Raw genomic sequence first — 19,227 nt, 5'->3', positions numbered from 1 at the left:
GTCAAGAGGATGGAGCCAGGCTCCTCTCAGTGGTGCCAATCAACAGGACAAGAGACAATGGGCAGAGAGTGATGCAAAGGAAGTTCCACCTGAATATGAGGAAGAACTTCTTTACTGTGAAGGTGACCGTGCACTGGAACAGGTTGCCCAGAAAAGTTGTGGAGTCTCCCTTTTTAGAGGTATTCCAGAACCGTCTGGCTGCAATCCTGAGCAGTGTGCTCTAGGATGACCCTGGCTTGAGCAGGGAGGCTGGACCAGAAGACCCACGGTGGTCCCTTCCAACCTGACCCATTCTGTGATCCCACGGCCTGGTCAGAGACCGTGCTACACGAGCAGCGCCGCCAGCAGCAGCCCTGCGGGACTGAGCCCTTCTAGTGGGGACAGACCTTGCTGTCAGCCCGGGCTCCGCGGGCAGCCTCGGCCGTACCCGGGCCCAGCCGCGGGGGAGGCGGGCCCGACGCCCCCCGGGCCGGGAACCTCCATAAAGGAGGCGGGCAGGGCCGGCCCGGCGGGAGGGAGCGCGCTGAGGGAAGAGCCGGCGCGAGTGCCGGGGAGGCGGCGCGGAGGGAGGGCAGCCCGGCTGCGGGAAGCGGGGCTCCGCGCTGGGACTGGTTCCTTCGCAGCCATTTTCCGTCCAACCAAACAGCCGATTTGCGGAGGGAGCCAACCAGGGCCGCACTGGAGGTTTGTGCCTGGCTCCGGCCAATGATTGGTAACCGGTTCCACTGCAGGCTCGAATGAAATGTCCGTCTCCCTCCCCGGGCCCCGGCGCTGCCGCCGCGCCGCCGCCGCGGGCACCAGGAAGTGCGGGGCGGCCGCCCCTGGCCCCGCATCGGCCGCGCGCCGCTTTGTGCGGCCGGAGCCGCGGGGGCCGCGCGGCCGGGGAGCGGAGCGGGGAGGGAGCGGGCGGGGAGGGAGCGGAGCGGGCGGGCGGGCAAGGACGGAGGGAGGCGGCGGCGGGAGGTGTCGGTAGGGGCGGCGGGGCGCTGCCCCCGCCAGTGTCCCGCTCTCTCTGCGGGCCCCCCCACCCCTCCGCTCCGGCTCCATTTTGCGGCCTAGGCGGGGGTGGGGGCAGCAGGCGGGGCTGCCCCGCGGCCGCTCGGCAGCCGCACGGCCCGCTGTGGGCCGGCGGGCGCTCCGGGGCTCGCGGCCTCCCGCGGCCCCGCCGCGGCGGGGTGCGATGTCCCCGCCGGCCGCGCTCGCCGTACCCCGGGCCCGCCGCTCCCGCCGCTTTGTGGCGGTCGCGCCGCGCCGGGCGGAGGGGGCTCCGCGCTCTTTTGTGTCCGCCCGGCCGAGCCCCCTCCCCTCGCCGCGGGGGCGAGGGCCGGGACTCCCACCACGGACCCGGGCCGGGCGCCGGGCAGCGGGGCGACAGCGGCCCGGCCGCGCCTCCCGGTGCTGCCTGCTCCGTTGTCGGGACAGAAATTTCCTGGAAGGTTTGGCGGCATTTTGCAGGGATAAGGAGCGGAGGGCGAGGCCCCGGGATGTGGTGCCAGTGCCCGGGTGGCGGTGCGGGCGGGAATACGAGGCCGGGCTGGCTGCTGGGGGCCCGGGCAGTGCGGGCGAGCGGCCCCGCAGGTGCGGCCAGCGCGGGAGTCACAGCCAAGGTGACCAACAATAAAGTTGCTGATTAACTGCGGACTCTCGTCTTGTTCGATTTGTAAACGAGGGGTCACGACAGACGAGTTGCCTATCGAACAGATGCGAGCCGGGTGCCGGGAAGGCTTGGAGGTTGTGGGTGTAGGTGGGAAGGTTCCCCCCGTGCCCCTGCGCTGGCTGCGTTTGCAGCGTTGAAGGGCATGAAATCGGGAAGTGGGATCGATCGGCTGGCACAGACACAGCCGGGTGACATCGGCGCTTGTCCTGAAACACACGTGGCAGGCAGGGGAGAGACGGGACCCTACCATTATCCATGTCCACGCAACTCGGATGTGTTCGGCAGGTGTTTTTGGGCAGACCTGCGTGCGCCGGCCACTGTTCTGTCTCTCTGAAAATTATGTAGTTGGTGATCCCGAAGAGTATTGTATAGATTATTCACAGACAATCATATTGGGGAAAAAATTGGTATGTTCTGGTAGTGTTTCTACAGCTATTAAGATAACAGTGGTTATCCCCTTCGTGGGTCCTGCTGCAGTATAGCAACAATAGAAAATCAACAGCTAGCTTTACCAATGTCTTCAAGGCTTAACCAAAAAGATTTTGTTCTGCAAAGAACTGTCATGTAAAAGCTACCTACTGTGCTTGAATTGCTTTTTCAGGAGGGCAGAATTATTGATGACAATGACCTGAACATTTCTAGGCAGTGAGGAACATAGAAATTTGGGGTTCAGCCTTCAAGTAGACTCTGTTACGTCCAGTGAGCTTTGCTTGTCATCCTGGTAGATAGAAGTTTATTGTCAATTAAAAAAAAAAATAACTGCAGCTTTCTCAAAAGCAGCTCTGGTGAAATGGTAGCAAAAAGCAAAATGGCAGAAGCCACTTCGGCCATTATTCACAGGATTTGCAGGAGTGGAGAAATGGTGTTTATACATAATCATTAGCATAGTGTTCCTAAACAATAAGCTTGTGATTGCTTTCATTTTCTCTTTGGTTATGTGGCCTATGGCATGACAGTTACAGTGCTAAGGGAGGATCCATCTGTAATTGTCTAGGACACCCAGGATGGTTGAGTCAGAATCATTATGAGGCCTGCCTGAGTCGCTTGAGCTCTGCCTTGAGCGGGTGATTATTTATGGCCTTGGCAGCCGGCATTTACAGCCATGACATTATGTTTGAGAGAAGTCAAGAACGCTGGGTATTACTCTTTACAGTTCAGTATTTGGCAGCTACAGCAGTTCAAAGCTTAACTCTTATTTGTGATAATAACTACATGAAGGAAGGCAACATTCAGAAATTGAATAAAAAAGATTGTTCAAGATACTGTGAGGATACATAACATTAAACTGTGAAATTTTTAAAGTCTGATACCTTGTTTTCTCGGTATTTGAAAAAGGTTTGCAGGGCCCTTCCTTTGGTGCTTTCAAGTGAAGATCTCTAATGTCTCTCCACCTTTGAGGTTTTGCTTAGAAAGGAATTTGACTGTTAGTACTGAGTTTTGCAATAGTGCTTTGGAGAAACAGTATTTGGAAATTGCTGTTTGAGTGGCAGGATGCTCATAAAAAGGGCAAAACATGACTATATATATGCCTACTAAATAACACCAGTAGAATAAAAGTAAGTGTTGGCAAATTCAATGATTTTGGCTAAAAATACTTGTCTGAACTAGCTCTGTAAAACTCTTACTTGTCCTGTTGCTGGAGAGGAAAAAGCTTCCTGGCACACTTGAGGTACTACTGCAATGAGGGAAAGACAAGCAACTTACAAATGTTATCAAACTTAAAAAAGAAAAAGACAGGATTTATGGATTGCTTATTTAATAAACAGAACAGCTTAGTTTTTCACAAAAATTGCTAGAAAAGTGTCAAAAACTTCATATTGAAAGGTAATACAGAGTTTTCAGTCAGGTTGCAGGAGGAAGGAGGTGCTGGTGCAGTCTGTTCAGCACTGCTGCCCTCTTCCAGCTTCTGCAGAAGCAACAAAACTGCCTCCATTCCTCTGTTCATCTTGTTTATTTTCCCCTCCAGCTTCTCTCCTCTGGTGCCAAAAAGGAGAATGCGTGGAAACTCAGTTTTTCCTGCTTGCTCCATATCACTGATCCACTCCTACTTGATGTGAAAATACATGTGTTGTTAGCCCACCCATACGTGTTGGAGCTGTGCTTGTGGATGTTAGCCAGCCTGGGAAGGAGCCACCGTGTGTTCTGGCACAGCTGGATGGATCCATGTGGAGGGGACTTGGGCCAGTGACATGGGGACTCATAAGACATAAAGTTGATAGGCTGTTACACGGAGGAGGAAGGTGGAAAGGTAGCAATGCCCTGTTTGTGGTCCAGGGGAAAGAGCCCAATGCAGCTGAAATGCTGATGAGCCTTAGTGATGCTGTGGGGTCCTCTCAGCATCAGTCTGCTTCTCCTAATGTTATTCTGCTGTGGAGGAAAACACTGAGTGTGAGAGATTAGAGAAGCCTGAGAGAGGAGAGAGAGAGAGAACAGCATGTATTTGTGTTCTAGGCATGTGCTAAGGGATTTTAACTTTATGGTTTTGTGTGTCTGCCGGAGCAATATCTCATGAATGCATTCACCAGCTGGCATTTCCTGCTGCAGAAGACACTGCCAGGTGAGAATTCAGTGGGGAGTTGGATTCTCCAGAAGTCACTGAAAAGTAGAAGGAAACTAAAGTTGTATTTTCAATTGAGAAATTTTTCTTTTTAGCAGATGAGAGTGCAGAAAGCTCAAATAAAACTTTGTGTCTCTGCTGTTACGTCCTGCTTCAGAGCTTTACACCCTATGATAAGGTGTGGCAAAAGTAATCCACAGTGACTGATGTGGTTACTACCTGCAGTTCGTTATCATTTCTGTCCTGCTTCTTTGGCAGAAACAACTGCGTGGAATGTGTGTCAAGTGCTTCAGTTCACTGCATTAAATTTTCTGCTGTCCCTCTTGTAGGGTAGCAGTTTAGGAGACAGGGTGAATAAATACCACCTGAAGTACTTAAATCACAAGAGGCCTTTGGTTCCCCTTCAAGAGATCAGTTTTGCAAATCATTGCCAGATAACTTCCCCATTCTTATGATAAAAATCTTGTTTCTTTGATTCTTTTTTAATTTTTTTTTCCCCTTTCATACTGATCTAAGCTTTAGTCCCTTAGTCCCTTCTCCCCCTCAGTGCTAACAGGTCTGGGCTTGCATTCTTTTTCGGTTATCATTTAGTTGAGCCACAGATACTGCTCTCTTATGAGAGCTCGTAAGATTAAACAGGATGCAAGATTTACTTTGAGATACTGAGGTTTTATTAGTTTAGTATAGACATGTTATAGGAACAGTCTGCGTTGTGGGCAGCTGACAGGAGCATGTTTTTTTAAGCACCCTTCAGAATATTTATACCAGATGTCAGCCTAAACCTGTATGTTCGTTCACTTGCATCTTATCACTGAATTTTCTTTGATGTCTGAAGTGTTTCTCTTTTAACGTATTTCTCAGGTGAATTTCCATGCATCAAGTAAGTTATATATTCCTAGTAATATTCTTTTTCATTAAAGTCCCCAAAATTGAACAGAAAACCACTAGCAGAAAACTTTGTGCTGCTACTCTGTATTCAGGTATTTTTTTACGGTGTAGTGCTGAATGTTTTTGTCCTGTTCTTCCTTGGTTTCTCTCCCTGGTTGTCAATAAAAATCAGATAGTGGCGTGGTCATTTTAGAGACTGGCATATCACTTCTGATATGCTTAGCTCTCAGTCTTAGTCTTTATTCAGTCCATGTGTATGCATGGAGGAGCTTCGGTGTTTTTCTAGCACTGGAGGCTGAGGATAATGTCCAACATGTAGTAGGTGTACGCAGTCTGTGCTTTGAGGCTGAGGTGTTGGGAGCCTCTTCCCTTGTGCAATTCAGTGGCCACACAGGGGTAGGAAACGATCTTGTATTAAAAGACACTGCAGTGTCTGTGTGCTGAAACTGCCATGCAAATAGCATGTGTAATCTGCAAACGGGTACTTGTTTTTGAAGCAAGTTGTAACAACTCCAGGGACTAAAGCAAAGTCCGAGTGGGGAGTTCTTGCCCATCTGGACCTTTTAGGATTAGATCTCCCAAGAGATCTGTCCATGAAATTTAGCATCCATTTCCATCCAAAGTGGTAGCTCTTCCTACTAAACGTGCCAGCATAAGAACTGTTGTCCTTTTAGTCTCCCAGTGGCTGCAGTTAGTGTAGACAGGGTGTTGTTTGTATGTTACATTGGACTGCTGCCTTTCTAGAGTAACTTCAGGGACACAAAGTTTAGTTTGTTTTGTGGCTTTGGAGGGGTTTTTTGTTTGTTTGTTTGTTTGTTTAAAGGAAGGTGATTAATTAGCAGCAGTGTATTGAGAGCAGTGTTTTCTTGTTTCCTGCACCCTGCTGTGTGTACTACAGACCTTGTGTGGAGCTTGGCAGTCGCATGTGATTGACTTGTTTTGAACGTCTGAAGTTAAAACTGTAGTACATGAGCGTGTAACTGTGTTGATTATGAGATGACCAGGATAGCAGTGGCCCCAGCTTTCTGCAAGGTCATGTTTGTGTCATCCATCAGGCTCAAAGAAATATTAGTAGGGTGACTAGAAGGTATATTAATTACAGTTGCTATATTCAGATGCCTAGGTCTAGATTTGAACTAAATGACAAATGTGGCTGAAGTTCTTCCATCAACTTACTTGGACTGAAGTGGTGTGCAGGGATACTGCTCCTTTTCTCACCGTGAGGCCAGACAGGATGTGGAGGGGGCTCATGGGGCAGCTGGGCAGGCTCTGGCTGTGGGGGTCTTCAGGATGGCTAATGCCCTGGGTGATCTGCTCTGAGCTTGGAGCTGACCCTGCTTTGAGCAGGGGTTGAAGTAGAGACCTCCCAAGGCCCCTTCCAACCTGAATTATCCTGTGATCCTGGATTAGGGCCTGGTTATGCAGAAGGGTGTTACGCTGTCCATAATCTCCTGTCCCAAGGTTGTCCTGGCAGCTAAAAATCTTTCTTAAAGTAATACCGACAGAAGTAATTTCAGTTGATATTAAGCTGTCAGTGCCTGCTTTCTTTATCTGAGTCAGATCTGCCTTTTTCTGTTGCAAGCCTTTTCCTGTCAATTTTGCTAATCACTGTTTTAGATTCATGATGTTGATAAATGTTCACACAAATTCCCACAAATGGTGAAATAATAAACACTGTAGGTAGATCTGGAAGTGTGCACACATAAAAGAATAGAAGCAAAGATGGTACCTTGAGGATGCATTAGTCTAATGTGGCCAAAACTGTCCGCAGATGCAGCAGAGGTTTAAAAGAGATTGAAGCAGGAATTGTCTTTTGAAGGTTGGCTGGGCTAATGAAAGCAAGGTGGTTTCTTCAATGATGTTGATGGGTGTTGACAGTAAAGGTTCAGATGGGGTAGTCTGCAGGAGGAGTGAGCAGAAACCAGTGAATTACTACATCACTGAAGAAATTTGAAGAATATTGCAATTGTAAAGGAAGAAAATATTTTAGAAGATGTGTTTCGTAGGAGACTAAAAAAGGAAGGGGGAAAGAAAGATCAAGGTATGGAAAATGGTACTGGGGCTGAGTAAACTTAATGCTTAAAGATTGTTGAGATCCTATGTTAAATTCTAGTACAAATCAGAGAGCTGAAACAGAGAACAAGACTGCCAGAAAATCCTAACTTTACAATGGAGGTAGCTTTTGGGATTTACCAGACTGCAGAATGTTAATTGTTTATAATTGCAGAAGGAAGAGAGAGAGACAACTCTCTTAATGTTGTGTGATGTCAGATTTGGTAATCTTGACGTGCAGGACTATGACATCCTTGCATTGTCATTACAGTGAGCTGAGTAAGCAAACTGCAGACCCTTTGGAAAATTGAAAAGCAAAGTTAAATCTCCCAACAAAGAGTCTGCAAAATGCAGACAACATGAATTTATGTGAAAGTTGGCACATAGAAGGCTAATGCCTAAAACAGTACCTTTCCTTTTGGCAGAGATGCTGTGTAGAAGTGAAACTGTTTTACAGAAGCCTATCAAAAGGGACTAGTAGTTCTTTTAAAAACTGTCTGTGTGTGTGTAATACTCTGTACAGTAAAGAAGAGGTGGAAGGGTTGGTTTTTCTCTTGAGCAGCTCCTAAGGCTACATCCAGCTGTTGTGGTATTGCCTGAAATGTGAGCAGTGCTCGGGTTACTTGTGCATCTGTGGCCAAGTGTAACACCGGACATTGCCTGAAGGTTTGAAAGCAAAACTCAGCCTTGTTGCCACAGGCAAAGTGCAGATTAGAGAGAGGTTAAATGCTCATATTTCTGGGTAGGTATAAAAATAACACCACGATGCTTCTTCCTGCCTCTCCCTCTCCAGGCTGATGTGTGTGGAAGGAAGTGAGCTGTGTGGTCTCACTGGCAATGACTACGTGACCCTTTGGGGCAAAGGTTGTTCTCCAAAGACACTGGGGACCTGCACAGCTGGTGTAGGACCGCGAGTGAATCCAGCCGAGTTCTGCCTCCCTGGGGCCTGTGTGTGTAGCTTGTCAGTAAGGAGGAGGGAGGTACTGGCTCTTGAGGCTTCCCTCTCTCTCCTGGCATTCAAACTACCTACTGGACTGTGACCCTATCTCCAAAGCCTCAAGAAAAAGTCTTCTTGTTGGCCACCATGTCAGAACATTGAGAGAGGAACACTGAAGGATGCCCAGAGGAGTGAGGCAGGGCAGGACCAGGGAATGGAAAGGAAAACAACTCAGAAGGCACACAGGGATGAGTGGTGTCTCAAGGAGGAGGAAGATGCAGAGCTGGTCCTGAGGTCTGGCTAGAAGAAGTTTGTCAGTGGGCTTGCCCAAAGCTGTTTGTGTGGAGGGTAAAGGTGAGTGAAGGATGCACTCTGTAGTAATTAGTAGATAAAGCATTCAGTGAGCAGGGGCCTGGTGTAGGTTCTGAGGGTTGTTCAGAGAAACAGACGTCTTGACCTGTTCTGGTCAGACCCTCCTGGGAACACAGGGTTCCTGTATATGAAACAAATGGTTCTGTGCATGGGCTGTGCCTCTGGCTGAGCTCCTGGGGAAGCCTTACAAAACAGTTTCACTATTTCCACTGTCTGTAAAGCTCAGTAACAAAGGCAGGGATGCTGTTCTCAAATGACAAAAGATTTATGCTTTGCAGAAATTGGTCTAACAGTTTTAAGTTGATTAATGTGCTGGTTTTCAGTAACAGCTTTACTTAACAGTGTAACAATCATACCTGAAAGGTTTCCTCCCTCTGGTTGTAGATGGATGGTGATAGCTCCACGACGGATGCTTCTCAGTTAGGAATTGCTGGAGATTACATTGGTGGCAGTCACTATGTGATACAGCCTCATGATGGTAAGAAATGTTACAGTGAATACAGTACTTCTCTGTGAGTGTATGTGTATATATGTACATTTCCTTCCAGTTCCTGTGTAGTTCTCTGCTATCTTTTCTCAAGCTAAAAATCTGCCATTGTGTGTATTCATAATGCCTCTCTGTATAAAGCGATTTTTCTGCAGTCTGGAGGGTGGAGGTTGGATTTTTCAGTGTTGGCACCAAGACCTTGAGGTGATGACAAAAAAATGGCTTTCTAGGAAACCGTTTGTATTTTGACATTATTTTGATGATCAGCAACCATGTACATTTCTGTGCATAATGAGATAAAGATTATATGTTTATAAAGGTACCCTGATGTTGCATCTATTTTTTTAATTATTTTGATGATGTTAATGCACTGTGCTTTCAAAGGACTTCATCCTTCAGTGTAAGATTTTAAACTGACTTAATTATTGCCTGCTGTCTATCAAATACCATTTCTGTTAACTTTTCTTTATTTCATTAGACACAGAGGACAGCATGAATGATCATGAAGATACAAATGGCTCAAAAGAGAGTTTTAGAGAACAAGATATATATCTTCCAATTGCAAATGTGGCAAGGATAATGAAAAATGCCATACCCCAAACAGGAAAGGTAATACCCTTGTCTCCTAAAGAAAATGTGTTAATGAGTTTTATTCTTTCCCCTCAGTGAACTTGAGCTGGTAGAACAATATATTTTTCCAAGTGATGCTGGTTTATTGGATAAAAGCCTGATAAAAGAAAAGGGAAAAAAAAGGCAGCAGGAGGTAACTGAGACCAAGTCCACTTTTGTTAGGTTTCTGGAAGCTTTGAGTAACCACTGTAATTAGAGCATCCAGAACAGTGTTCTTCATAGGGCTTTCAAGAGCTTTCTTTTTCCAACATGTGTTCTCTGAAACCGTTGTAAAGGATGAGACTTGGTGACAGTCCTGTATCACTAAGAATATTTTCTATGCAATTCTCTCAAGAGACTTAATCTTCTTTTATTGAGGTGCATAAAATTTGGAAGAAGTGAACCGTTTTGGATGAAATAAAAATCCGATCCTCATCCTGAAGAAAAGAGAGTGGTTAACCTTCCATCACCCTGATTTTTACATACCCATATGCCAGTGACCTATGAATTCTGCCTTATACCATGTAGCAGATAAGGCCAGATATTGAAACCCTTATTTTCTTTCTTACTTCTAAGAATAAACTTTTTAATCCATTCTGCTGAGCTGGTGGATTGTTCTACCTGTTTGATTGTTCTACCTGTTTATCTTAAACCTTTGCAGGGTTTCTATTACTTGCTGTTTCTCTATTGTATTCCAATTCCACCCTAGCTAAAACTGAGGGGTTTTTTTTGAGATCACTCTAAATAGAAGGAAGACATAATTTACTTGCATCTGCTTATACTTTTATAGTGTTCAGGGCTTTCTGGAGATCAGAGTGTTACATTTATAACTTTGCTGGGAAAAACTCTACCCTAGTCCATATTGTCATAAATTTTTATCAAGATGAGATTTTTCTCAAGAATTTAGCATATGGGATGTAGAGCTATCTTGAAAAATCAGGCTGTTTTTTTGTGAAAAACTGCAAGGGAAGCTGCTGGCTGGTGACTTCTGAAAATCTCGCCCTATGTGTCTGAAAATACCACAGGAACTGGTGAAGGTTCTGCATACAATTACTGCATATTTTTTTTTTTTTAATACAAATAAGGTTCTTCTCATGTGAAAAATCAGGATCTTAATTATTAAAATCTTCCCAAGTAATCATGAGTAATGCTTGCTGTAATTTTAAGTCATGTAAATTACTTTTGTCCAGCTGAAAACAATAATCAAATTTACTTATTTTATTCTTGCCTCGGGCATATGTTTCTTCATTTGAATTCTCATTTGGAAAATTTATACCAGAATATTAAAGCATTAGAAAGGCTTCCTGCTAGGCATATATTCTAGTCCCTGAATCTGGTCAGGATAAAAGTACTTGTCATTGCCGAATTTGTGGCAACAGACTGCAGTGGGGTCGGAACTGCTGGCTCTCTTAAAAGGAAGATGGAAGTGGGCTGTGACATTGTAATGAACAGATTTAAAGAGGCATAGCTAAAAGCAAAGCAAGCAGTACTGAGGTGCATCTGTATGTAAAAGCTTGTACAGATCGTAGTTAGGACTTTAGGAGATCCTGACAGTTGTCTGTACAGGCTGCTTGAAACAGTAAAACATGGGTAAAATTGCATTGCAGATGTTCTTAAGAGCAGTGATGACATCCAGTGATTCCCTATACAGGTGTTGCCTAAGTGGGTATCATCATTAGGTTTTGGGATGCTTCCTTTATTATCTGGTGTATTCTTTGAGGGTTTTTTGGTGGATTTTTTTTAATCTTGCATCTTAATTAATAATTTTATGATGCTTTTTCCTTACTAGATTGCTAAGGATGCAAAGGAATGTGTACAAGAGTGTGTAAGTGAATTCATCAGCTTTATAACATCAGAAGCAAGTGAGAGGTGTCACCAAGAGAAGAGAAAGACCATCAATGGGGAGGATATTCTCTTTGCCATGTCTACGTTGGGGTTTGATAGCTATGTTGAACCTTTGAAGTTATACCTCCAAAAATTCAGAGAGGTTGGTATATACTTGGCTATTTCCTCACTTACTTAACCTGGCTGTGTTTATCCTTAGCTGTCATTGCAGTTGTGTAGCAGGTAACTTGAAAAGTGTTCCAGAGGATGTCAAGAGAAAAAGGAGGAAGTAAGCATTTTGATTAGACTTGCTGATTCAGAGTAGTTCAAGCTTTCAGCTGAATAAATTTTCTAATATATTTGTGGTAGTAAATTGCTCTGTTCTTTAAAGATGCCTATTAAGAATGTTGAATTTGCTCTTTGGGTTCAGTCAATAAAACTGTGCTTGTCTACATCCTCTGTGGAAGTAGCCTAATGCCTTTTGTTTGTCTGGACTTCAGATCTGCAAGAGAAAAATTGTTTTTCTCATGCCAGAATAATGACTCACGTGGAAGCCTATCCGCTTCAATGGGTTTTTTAATTATTCTTTTTTTTCTAGCCTGTCCCTTGGTTTGCTTTTGATGCACAGTATCAAAAGTAGTAGATAGTACGTGCTAGGTATGAGATCCAAGCAGTTTAATTTATCCCTTCTCTAGCAGAAAGTGTTTTCCTTTCAGCAATTTAGACTTTTTGAAAAAGGAAGTTGCTTCTGCTTGGGTTTTTTGTTCTGTTCTGCCTCCCCCATCTGAATTTGCATTGCTATAGATGGCTATGCTCTTCAGAGTTTCTTTTTTTTGTAGACCTAAGGTTTTTTTAATTAATGGGGTCAGACTCACTAATGATATTTGATTTGCTGACAGCACTTAAAGCTTCCCTTTCCCAGCAGGTCATTTGCTGTGATAACTCAGTAACAGGAGGGGTAATCTAAAAGCTGAAGTACTACTGTGTACTGTCTTTTTCCAGTGCTGTGTAGCAGTTGCACATGCTGTGATAGTGCTGTATGTGCTTTAATTAAAAATGCAAGTATTGCCTAGCTAGTTTCAGTACTACTGAAGAAGTCTGAAGTGGGTCTATGCCACTTTCATTCTTAATTGACTGTTTTTGCAGGTTTTGTATGCTGTGGTAGCAGAGTAGCTGGATTGTGTTTTAATTGGATGGGTGAATCAGATAGCTTTGCTCATCAGTTTTAAATCTCCATTCGAGCTAGGGTGTCTTCAGGCTACCATATACAGTGAAATATTTCTGTTTTGTAACTGAGTATTTTGTCTGCAGCAAGCACTTGCAGAGAATACTTTTTATGCCCATATTATTTTCTTAGATGTTTTTATGTAATAGCATAAAGCATCAAACTTCATACTTGTAAAACTGCATGCAGATGACTGGGGGTCTTGGCTTTCTGTGCCAATATACCTTCTGGCTGTAGTCCTTGATGTGGGAAATTCAATATCTTGGTTTTAAATGTCAATTCTTAGTTGTATGATGATGGTGCCTGTGTGTGGTTGGTAAGCAAATATTGCACATTCTTGGTAGTTCTGAGATTCTGTGATTTCTTGTAAATGCTCTTAACTGCTCTGCCTGGATTACCACAGATCTTTGGCTTTCTGCAGAAGGTGAAAAGCCTTTCCTAGAACTACACAGTCCTAGTTTGCCAAGTTTTGGGTTCAGGAGTATGGCTAAGATGAAGGACACTCTTGTAGTATGCACGTCCTCAAATCCAGTAGAGTTTACAGGTCTTGGATTTCAAGCTCCAGCTGCTACACAGTGACTCTTCTGCAAGTTCCAAATGTTGACTAGAGCTCCTGGGGCTTTGAAAAAATCTCAACCTTTTTTTTTTTTTGTTGTTGTTGTTTTGTGCTGTCTCTCTCTCTAGGCAATGAAAGGAGAAAAGGGAATTGCAGGAACAGTTACAACAGGAGATGGTCTAAGTGAGGAGCTCACAGAGGAAGCATTTAGTAAGTAATACTTTTTAATTTATTATGTTATTACTACAGCTTTTATAAAAACAGCACTTCCTTTAGACATCAGAATTCTTACTTGAGGAATGTATTCTGGATTGGCCACATGTTACACCTGTAATCCATTGAGATTTTTGTTTGAGGTACCTGGAGGGTAACCTGTGCTCAGATAAACTCCTACCAGTGAGGAGGATTTTGGTCAGAAGTCATATAGTGGTAAATGATGACACTCCAGTAATAGCTAATATCAACTGTGGAAGATTTTTAAAAGCAGATATTAGTGCTAGTATTTTTCTCTACACTTAAACACAGGTTGTAATGAAAGGTGCAAACTTTTTCTTTTTCCCCAGTAGCTACATATTTAGGCCACATTGGTTCTACTTGCAAGACTGTTGGGGGGAAAAAGTAAAATAAACTCCACTTGATGACTTTAAGGAACTTATCTTTGAGAAATGAAGCAGAGAAGAACTTCATCTTCATATAATTCTAAAAAATACTTGGTATTTTTTACATTTGAAAGAATGCACAGACTGGCAACTAATAGGTGTAGGGCAAGGAGCATCATATGCATCCACTGTAGTTCTTCCTTATATTGTGAATTAAAGCCCGACAGTTGTAGGGATTTGCACTGTTTTTGTTGATGCTGGATTCTTGCATGTAGTCTTTAACTTGCCTTTTAAATGTTAGGGGCTGTTAGTGTTGAGGTTGATATAAGAAGAATTAGGAAGCGCAGCTCTAGTTATATCTACTAATAAGATTTAGTTGTTCGAGTATCTGATAAATATTCTATTTAAAATCACTGCTGAACAATCAAAAAAATCAAAGTCTGAGGACTCAAATTCAGGGTCAGAAACATACTTTGCTCCCAGTTTGACTTTGGGTGTATAAAACAGTACAGATTCTTCAGTCTGGAAGATAAGCTTATAAAACTGGCTCAGAACTAAGAATCTGAATTTAAATATATAGAGTTATAGAGTTATATATGGAGTTATAGAAAGCTTTATTTTTTTAATATGACCCTTTTAATTTTATAATTAAAGATTAGGCAATGCAAATACTAAAATCTTATCCGTAGTCACTCATAGATAATAGCTCTGTTTGTTCTGAAGTAGTAAGAGATTATCACAACTGTGGGCCCTACTTGTTTTACCTTGGGTATGTTGCTAATGGTTTCTAGGTTGCAGCTTGGAGTCTGTCCAGTTCGGAGGCTTGTTAAATCAATATATAGAAATTGTTCTAAAAGCTTTATTTCATGCAAATACTGATTTGTATTTGTGTGTATTCTGATTTTTGCTTCAAGCATCTAAACTGCTGTTCAAGAATTGAGGGAGAATATGTAGTTGGAAACTTCCCATTGTGTCTATGTCCAATACCTTGTTTTATAGGGGCAAAGAGGAAAATTCACAAAAAGTTTCTCCTCCTGATTCTCATGGGTTACTTAGTCTGAGTACAATGCCCACCAGAAAATAGAATCCAGAATCAAGGAATCACCTTACTCTGTGGATCCTCTGTCCCCCTCCCAGATCTGATGTGGTCTGTTAAGCTTCAGAAGGCTGAAGGGCTGCTCCTAGTTCTTTTTCAAATACCTCAGGCCTAGGAGCCTCAGAGTGCTCTATAAAATAAACTTCAATTTGCTGTGATTTGAAAAGAGCAACTTTAGAAATTATTATTAAGTCCTGGCAAGATGCAAAGGAGATGTTGCAGTAGTAGAAGAAGAAGGTAAAAAAAAGTATGTGAAATAGCTGACCATGTCACGTGCTGCAGATATTTCTCTCCAGAGGGGCAGCCACAGATCTGTCCAGAATGATGGTCTCACTGCAGCAGTAGCAGTGACAGCTGTGCTGCTGTGGCACAACCCTCAGCTCTCTGTTTTAGTCTCACAATCAGGGCTGGGTCAGAGGCTTGCCATTAAGCTGTGTTGGATGTGAAACATGCACATTGGAGGGCAGTAAATTTTAGACCTGCTAGAGCCACTCTCACTATGATCTTAATGCATCTCTTAACTTGGAACTGAAGTAGACGAAAATTTGTACAACAGAGGAGGAAATAAAAAAAAAAAGGGACAAAACCCCCAACCAACCACAAATCCAATTACAAAGCCCTCAAGCATCAGCTTTCAAATGAAAACTCTTAGGATTATACTGTGTTTTCAAAATGTTTTATGGGTTTTATGTCTTGTTTATACTTAGTGACTGAAAGAACAAAGCACCATTGTTTGTGTCCTAGAGAAAAATATTATGTTACAGTGACTCAAAATTTAAGAGTTTTGCTACTTTGCTTCCAAGTAGCAGTTGCAACATACCTGCTCTGTCACAGAGCTCACTGTACACTTTATTGTGAAGGTTTATGTTATAGCTTTGCTCCCTGTGTCTTCTCTCTGTATTTAAGTACTCTTTACTCCTTTTGTGAAAGTCAGAGGTCTTGTGCATACCCTGGAGGACATGCTGAAGTCAACCAGTGTAACGTCAGGCTCTGGCAGTGCCTTTTATTTTTTGCCATTGCCTGTCTCTGTTCATTTCTGCTGCCTTCCAGGAACTCCATATTATGGAGTTCCTGATGGATTCCATTGTATAAAGCAGTATAACCATTTCATTGAGTTCCTCACACATGGGTATGCTCAAGTGCTAACCAAATCCAACTGAATTCCCCAGGTTTCCTGGGATATCAAGTGCTGGAGATTGCTTTTTCAGTGGCCAGGATGGCCACTCAGCTCCATTGGCCAGTGTACAGCTGTGTATGTTCTGCTTCAGACACATGCAGGGCAAAAACAAGGTGCTGCCTTACTTTTAGATTATCTGATGCAAATTTAAGTTGAATTTTGTTTTGTTAGTGTTTCTTCTTAATGGGAAGAAACTGTTTACTTCTAACACTTGGTAACAAGTGTGTCTTACATGCAGTGTGGGATGGTAGCTGTCAGGAGATGAATGGCTCCATAGCCTTGGAGTGGAACACAATTAAAGGTTATTTAATGGTGACAGACACACTAAACAAGGCTCTGCATATCCAGCAGCTCCTGTCTAACTTTCTTAAAATATTCTTTTTTTCAGCTAACCAGTTGCCAGCAGGCTTAATAACCACAGACGGCCAACAACAGAACGTTATGGTCTACACAACATCATATCAACAGGTACTGTATCCCATCCTCTGCTCTCCTTTCTGCTGCTAAAACTCAAACGCTAATTCAGCTGCTCTGTTCTGAAAGATGAGAATGGATTTTATTTTGTCCTTTGGTGGTGGCTGTGCTGCCATTTCAACACCATGACAATTCACAGCTGCTGCTGCTGCAACACAGTTTCAGAAAAGGTGCATTTGAATGTAAACTGGCATTTTCTTTCTCTAGATCTCCGGTGTTCAGCAAATTCAGTTCTCATGATTTCGAAGAAAACTTTGTATCTGGGAACATGAGACGGAAAACCTGTGCATCTCTAATGAAGAGGCAGTTTTAATGACTGGTGAAGAGATTTATCTCTTTGTATATTAAATAGCTGTAATGTAGCTACCAGAAGCTTGACTAATTGAGGTGTGAGTTCTGACTCAAATCTTTTTCATGATGATTTTAAAAGAAATAATTGGATTTTAAAGGTATTAAAGTATTTTTGTTTTGTACAAGAGTTTGTTGCTCTGTATAACTCCTGTATGCATTGTATATTGCAATTTATTACTGTCAGAGATTTGTAGACAGTTTCTTATTTTCATATTGAATCATGTTACTTTTGTAATTCAGGTAAACAGCTGGGTTAATTCATGTTTACCCTTCGAATGAAATTGTAAGGGTAAAGTTCATTTTTGAATGCAAGTTGCCTTTATTATAAAGATTGAGTTGGTCTTGGTTATGTAACTTGTCTTGCATGACAACCTCAACTAACTTTACATGTCAGCATATTTATTGAAATTTCGAAAGGGACTTTTTCCTCATGAAACTAGCAGCTCAAAAGAATTGCTACAACTGTTTTTTTAATGTAACTTCTGAATTAAAAGTTAATCAAAACCAATGAATGCTCTACTACATTTAGAGGCTTAGAGCTTATCAACAGTGTTGAAAGCACTGACTGTGTGTGATGCAGGTTTGTTTTTTTTTTCAGTTGCATTAACTCTCTTTTAACTTACTTTGATATTTTTAAGGTGGTCTTTCTGCCTTCCTTTTTACGTATGGTTTTTAGAATCCAAACTTAGAAATCCAAGGCTAGTGGGGGAGGGGGGGATTTTATAGTTCTTGTGGTAAAAGATCTCATTTTAACTTTTTACTGAAATGTTTTAAGGTTTCTTGTGAGACTGTGGGAATTCAAATGTGTTAGTGACTTTCTGTGTACAGGCTGCCTGTGTGTGCGTGTGTGTGTGTGTGTGTGTGTGTGCAGGAGTGCCTGAAACTTGAACAAGTGATACAAACCTGAAATGGAAGACAGACTTCTAGTTTGCTGTCTCTTTCCTGGTTTTGCAATAAACTCTTCCTGGGTAATGTAGTTCTTTATATTTAGTGAGCTGTTCTTGATAACATTTCTGTTTCTTTAATAGTGGGGTGGGTAATTTTGTTGCCATGTCTTAGCCTGTTAGGGTAAGGGTGGGGGGTTTAGTAATATATCTTATTCAGACTGAATTTTGGGACCTTTTATATTTTTACTGTTTGCAGTGGACTAAGATGTAACATAATAATTATCTTTATACCTACCTGTCATTAATTTAAGCAAACCACACCTTGAACCTGTTGCCATATAATTTCTTGCTGGTTATGTCTTTTCTGGGGAAAAAAAAAAAAAAAGAAAAGGGAAAAAAATAAGTAACAGTTCAATATTGGGAAAATAGCTTAAACTAAGACATCCTGGAAGCCTGAAATAGGCAGTTCTGTGCTAAACAAAAAGTTTATGTATGTGCAGATTTAAACAGTGTTTCTTACATGTCAGCATCGTGCTGGCAGAGCCTCTGGAGGTGATCCAGTGTATTCTGTGGCGGTCTGGATGGATGTTCTGGGTTTTGTGGCAGCCTGTCATTCCTCAGCAGCTATGACTGAACAAATGGAGTTTTTCATTAAATGTAAAAATTGAATAACACAATCCCTACACGAGCCCCTTCTGTTTGTATTCCATTTATTTCAGGGCAGCGTAGCCTGTTGTTGATGTTCCTGGATTTGCAATGGAAAAAATCTCTGATACCAGCAAAGGAGAAGCTAGGAGAGACTTGGCAGGTGGAACTGCAGGAAGGGGGCTGAGGTGATCCCATTCCACACATTTGCTTGGAACAAGCAACACTTTTCAGTCTGCCCCCTCTTCTGTGAGTTTAGGTTAAAGTGTTTTGAGTTTGTGGTTTATTCACCATCATGTGAGCAAAGGAGCGTCTTTCTTTTTTCTTTCTTCTCCTCTACCCCAGAGGCCCAGGCACAAAACTGCAACCAACTTGCTTCTTCACTTCTGAAACTACATAAACAGAAGTAATAGTGCAACACTTTGTTCAATCTCTCTTTGAAACCATTCTAATAAAGTCTGCAGGGTACTGTAGTGATGGTACAAAAAATAAAACAACTGTGGTCTGAAGAAATACTTGCCTAATTTATATTAGGCACAACCACTGCAGAGCCTTTATTTTTGTTTAACAAGTGATATGTGCTCTCACTTTTCAAGTATTCCAAGTTTACCAGTAGCTTAGACCCAAACCAAGAATGACCATTCCTGCTGCATCTCATGTGTTTCTACAAAACTGCTGTGTTTGGTTCTCTGAACGTTTTGTTTGAACTGACATAACCACAAACTGAGCTTGCGCTCGAGACAGCTGTGGCAGCCCGTGCTGAGACTTGGAGAAAGGCTGCTTCCAACAGCAGTGATGTTCAAAGATCTGTTTCCAAGCACAGTGACTTTTTTT

General features: G+C 42.8%; 1 protein-coding gene across 2 annotated transcripts; it reads left to right on the top strand.

Annotated features, from left to right (window-relative positions):
- Positions 1 to 549: 549 nt before the first annotated feature.
- Positions 550 to 18,425, top strand: NFYB (nuclear transcription factor Y subunit beta). Of its 2 annotated transcripts, none has more exons than XM_027890465.1 (7): positions 550 to 684; positions 8,848 to 8,941; positions 9,429 to 9,559; positions 11,349 to 11,546; positions 13,293 to 13,374; positions 16,425 to 16,504; positions 16,718 to 18,425. In XM_027890465.1, the coding sequence occupies exons 2-7, from the start codon at positions 8,848 to 8,850 to the stop codon at positions 16,748 to 16,750; spliced, it is 618 nt and encodes a 205-aa protein (XP_027746266.1). In that variant the 5' UTR covers positions 550 to 684; the 3' UTR covers positions 16,751 to 18,425. The 2 variants fall into 2 exon arrangements, with proteins under 2 accessions (XP_027746266.1, XP_027746265.1); XM_027890464.1 differs by having other exon boundaries at positions 625 to 712.
- Positions 18,426 to 19,227: the final 802 nt, after the last annotated feature.

Source organism: Empidonax traillii, unplaced genomic scaffold (genome assembly GCF_003031625.1).
Source record: "Empidonax traillii isolate 1590-97213 ecotype Southwest subspecies unplaced genomic scaffold, ASM303162v1 scaffold289:size826226, whole genome shotgun sequence".
NCBI lineage: Eukaryota > Metazoa > Chordata > Aves > Passeriformes > Tyrannidae > Empidonax > Empidonax traillii.
Note: the sequence above shows the minus strand (reverse complement) of the source record. Positions and strands in the feature narration are given on the sequence as shown.